This window comes from Equus quagga, chromosome 2 (assembly GCF_021613505.1).
Source record: "Equus quagga isolate Etosha38 chromosome 2, UCLA_HA_Equagga_1.0, whole genome shotgun sequence".
Classification (NCBI taxonomy): Eukaryota; Metazoa; Chordata; class Mammalia; order Perissodactyla; family Equidae; genus Equus; species Equus quagga.
Genome location: NC_060268.1, coordinates 27,226,011 through 27,229,900, shown reverse-complemented (window position 1 = coordinate 27,229,900; position 3,890 = coordinate 27,226,011). Strand labels below are relative to the sequence as shown.

At 41.8% G+C, this 3,890-nt stretch overlaps 1 gene segment (V, D, J or C); it reads left to right on the top strand.

Moving 5' to 3' along the window:
- Nucleotides 1-1,421: 1,421 nt before the first annotated feature.
- LOC124235058 (T cell receptor alpha variable 8-4-like) lies at nt 1,422-1,987 on the top strand. The segment is given in 2 exon segments: nt 1,422-1,467; nt 1,596-1,987. Coding segments are annotated over 2 exon segments (438 nt in total).
- The last annotated feature ends 1,903 nt before the right edge of the window (nt 1,988-3,890 follow it).

The following is a 3,890-nucleotide window of genomic DNA, read 5'->3' as shown; positions in this document are numbered from 1 at the left end:
GCCACAACTAGAAGGACCCACAATGAAGAATATACAACTATGTACTGGGGGGCTTTGGGGAGAAAAAGGAAAAAAAATAAAATCTTAAAAAAAACAAGAAGTTCAACAAAGAGCTAGAAACCGTTAAAAGAAACCAAACAGAAATCCTAGAGTTGAGGAATACAATGACTGAACTGAAGAATTCAACAGAGAGCTTCAACAGCAGACTTGACCAAGCAGGAGAAAGATAACTTAGAAAAAACATACAAATTCTTAGAAACATGCAGCCTACCAAGACTGAATTATGAAGAAATAGAAAATCTGAACTGAGCTATAGTGAGTAGGGAAATAGGAACTGTAATAAAAAAGCTCCCAACAAAAAAAACTTAAGAGCCGTTGGTTTCACTGGTGAATTTTATCAAACATTCAAACAAGAATTAACAGCAATCCTTCTCAAACTCATTAAAAACCTATGGTTTTTGGGAGAGAACACTTCCAAATTCCTTTTATGAGACCAGTATGACCCTGATACCAAAGGCAGATAAGGGCTCTAGAAGAAAAGAAAATTATAGAACAATATTCCTGATGAATATGGATGCAAAATTCTCAAGAAAATACCTGCAAACCGAATTCAACAACACATTGAAAGGATCATAAACCATGATCAAGTGGGATTTATGTCTGGGATGCACGAGCAAATCAATCAATGTGATATGCCACATTAATAGAATGAAAGATAAATATCATATGATCATCTCAATAGCTGCAAAAAAAGCATTTGACAAAATACAGCATCCTTTTCTGTGAAGTCTCTTAGTTTCTCTTTTCTCATGTGTCTCCATACCTGGGATGAACAGTATGGACCATAGAGAGTCACACACTCACTTATTAGAGAAGGAGGAAGTGTCGAAACCTCAAATCAGATCAGGTCTCTGAAATCATAAGGACAATAAAAATGGTGCATCTGTGAGGATTATGACTATACATGGTTTCAGTTGAAAGGGAGGAATACTCCTGAATTACCTGATGTGAGAAGATTGCACAGCCTGTTCCTTTCTGAGTCCCTCTCTAACGATGCCTGAAACTGCAAAGGGTACGCCAAGGCTTGTGAGAAGAGCTACTTCTGTTTGGCCTCCAGAGGGCGATGCTGCACAAACTAGAATTACAGCTAGAGAACTGTGTCATTCCTTCAGCCTCTCCTTCAGAGAGCTGGCTGAGGTGCCCTGCTGGAGCTCTTTGCAGACAGTGACATATGAAGAGGATTCAGAAGTCAGAAAACATCCAGATTTTTCAAGGAAGAGACTCTTCCAAACATCTCTGGAAGGTGCTTAGGCAGGATTCTAGAGCACCAACCATACACATTCTTCCTTGTTCCAAGAGTGCTGTTTCCTGCTCAGGGAAAATCTTTGAAAAGGATCCCACAGCTTCTTCACTGCTCAGCCATGAGCTTGGTTCCTGTACTGGTGCTTATGATACTTTTTTCCCTGAGTAAGTAAAATTCCATTTCATCCCCTTGTTCCCTAGAAGTACAGTATTGCAACTGGACTCTGATAGAGACACCTTCTGTTAATAGGTAAGTCTGTCCTGGTCTCACTGACACAGCACTGATGTTTCAGGAGGAACCGGAGCCCAGTCAGTGACCCAGCCTGACGTCCACGTCACTGTCTCTGAAGGAGCCCCTCTGGAGCTGAGGTGCAACTATTCATCTTCTGTTTCACCGTATCTCTTCTGGTACATGCAGTATCCCAACCAAGGACTCCATCTTCTCCTCAAGTACACGTCTGGAATCAGCCTTGTTCCAGGCATCAAAGGTTTCAAGGCTGAATTTAGGAGGAACGAAACCTCCTTTCACCTGAAGAAACCCTCAGCCCATTGGAGCGACTCGGCTGAGTACTTCTGTGCTGTGAGTGACACAGTGCCTGTGACTGCAGGGGGAGCTGAACACAAACTTCTGGTGAATCTGAGGCTTTCAGTGACTCAAGGGATCAACCTGGGGTGTTTTCAGTAAGATCTCATGTTCTATAAAGACAAGTAGGGCAGAGGGGACTAAACTGCTTAGTTCCTGTGCTGACATGGTCTTTACTTAATCTTCAAAGAATCAGGATTCATGAGAAAAGGACACTTTGTGAGAAAAACACAATGTCCCCAACAGACCAGAGACTGGAACTAGCTCAGAGAATCCCTTCAAATGGGACAGTGGCTGAGACTGTTTTGTGTGGCGATTGCCAAGCGATCTGTGACAAGACAGGAGAGTACTGTGGCAGTCTACACTGGTGGTTTTAATCCTTTAAGGGCATCTTAGGCTTCACTCTAGCTGAGGAACTTTTCTTAAGGTCCCATCTGTGTATGAATATTTGACAAACTGAATGGGGAGATGAGGGTTAACAACAATTAGAGGAAGGCACTGAAGAAAATGTGAAAAAATGAAATCACTATGCTTATAGGGAGAATATTCACTGAGTGTTCCTGCCATTTACTCAGCTCTTCCATTTTATCACAAGCTCAAAAAGATAAAACTCAGATCTCCATAAATCTGTCACTGGATCAGGCTGAGGAGTGCCTGGGCTATGATAATATGAGAGAGGTGATTATTGGAGCACAGTTGAGAGTAGACATCTGTTAGATCCAAGAGGGGCTGGAGGCTCCAGTAGGAAATATCTATATGATCTATTTCCTTTTTTCCTAATTTTTATAACTAAAAATTCTTAAAATGAACTTTTACTCCACTGACTTAGAAATTGTCCCAATATCTCCAATGAAATTTCTTCTCCTTTATCTCCTCTGAGGAAAAAGACAAAGAATTGAGGGAAATAAGGAATATAAATAAAGAGAGGAGAAAAGGGAGAGGTGTAAGACAAGACTGGGGGGAAAAAGAGAAACGTTTGCTTGAACTGCAAAACATGGCCCTCACCTCATGTTCACGGGGCAGATCAGTCATGCAGATGCGCAGGTGGGGGAAAACGTTGGATGGGAGAAGGGAGAAGGTGGGAATGAGATCAAGGTGGACATCCTATACATGTTCTATTTCTTTTCCTACCAAGCAAAGTCTCATTGCAGACATATGCTATGTTCATGTATGAATATCAATCTATAGTTTCTAGATTTACAAAACTAGTCTAATTTCATTTATTTGTATTTACTTTTCTAACAAAGGAAATTAACAAAATATGTACCATGAAACAGTATTCTTCTGTTAGACATTCCATATAAATAAATTCTCAAATTCTTTATCAAACTACATGTTTTGACTCTTGTTTAGAAAGTAGAGTCCCTGAAACCAAGATCTTCCAGGACATATTAACCCAGATGACACCCTGGTTCCTTCTGAGATGTCCTCTCACTTTTCTTACCCTCCATCCAAACTTTCACTTTCCTTCCTAAAAAAGTTCTCCAAAAAAGGCTGGAACTGTTGGATATGTTGCTTTACTGCTTCCCCTGCCCACATCCACGTACCTGAGAGACACTATACGCTCAGCCTGGACTGGGCCATCACGAGTGGAGTTTCCTGTTCAGAAGCAAAATCACAAAGCTCAGGTGTGTGTGTGTGATTGGTGCTCAGTGATTCTAGTGGAACTTACTGACTGTAAGAACAAAATTTGTCTGAACTCAGGACTCGACACCCTCCAGAGCAGAGTGAAGGCACCCAGCAGCAGAGCAAGGGGTCATGAAGAGACACTGGGAGCTCTGCTGGGGCTTCTGTGGGTCCAGGTTTGCTGTGAGTTCAGGCCATCCCAGATGGGGGACTGGGGAGTGTTCCGCAGCTGACAGTGGGAAGGAGAGAAGGGAGAGCTGACACAGAGCTCCTAGATGGTCCTATACATTCCTAGGTGTTTCTTGGGTTATTTTAGAGGTTTACAAACTTCATCAATCACTCCCTAGTAACATTATACATGTTTGTTTTTCTCTTTCCA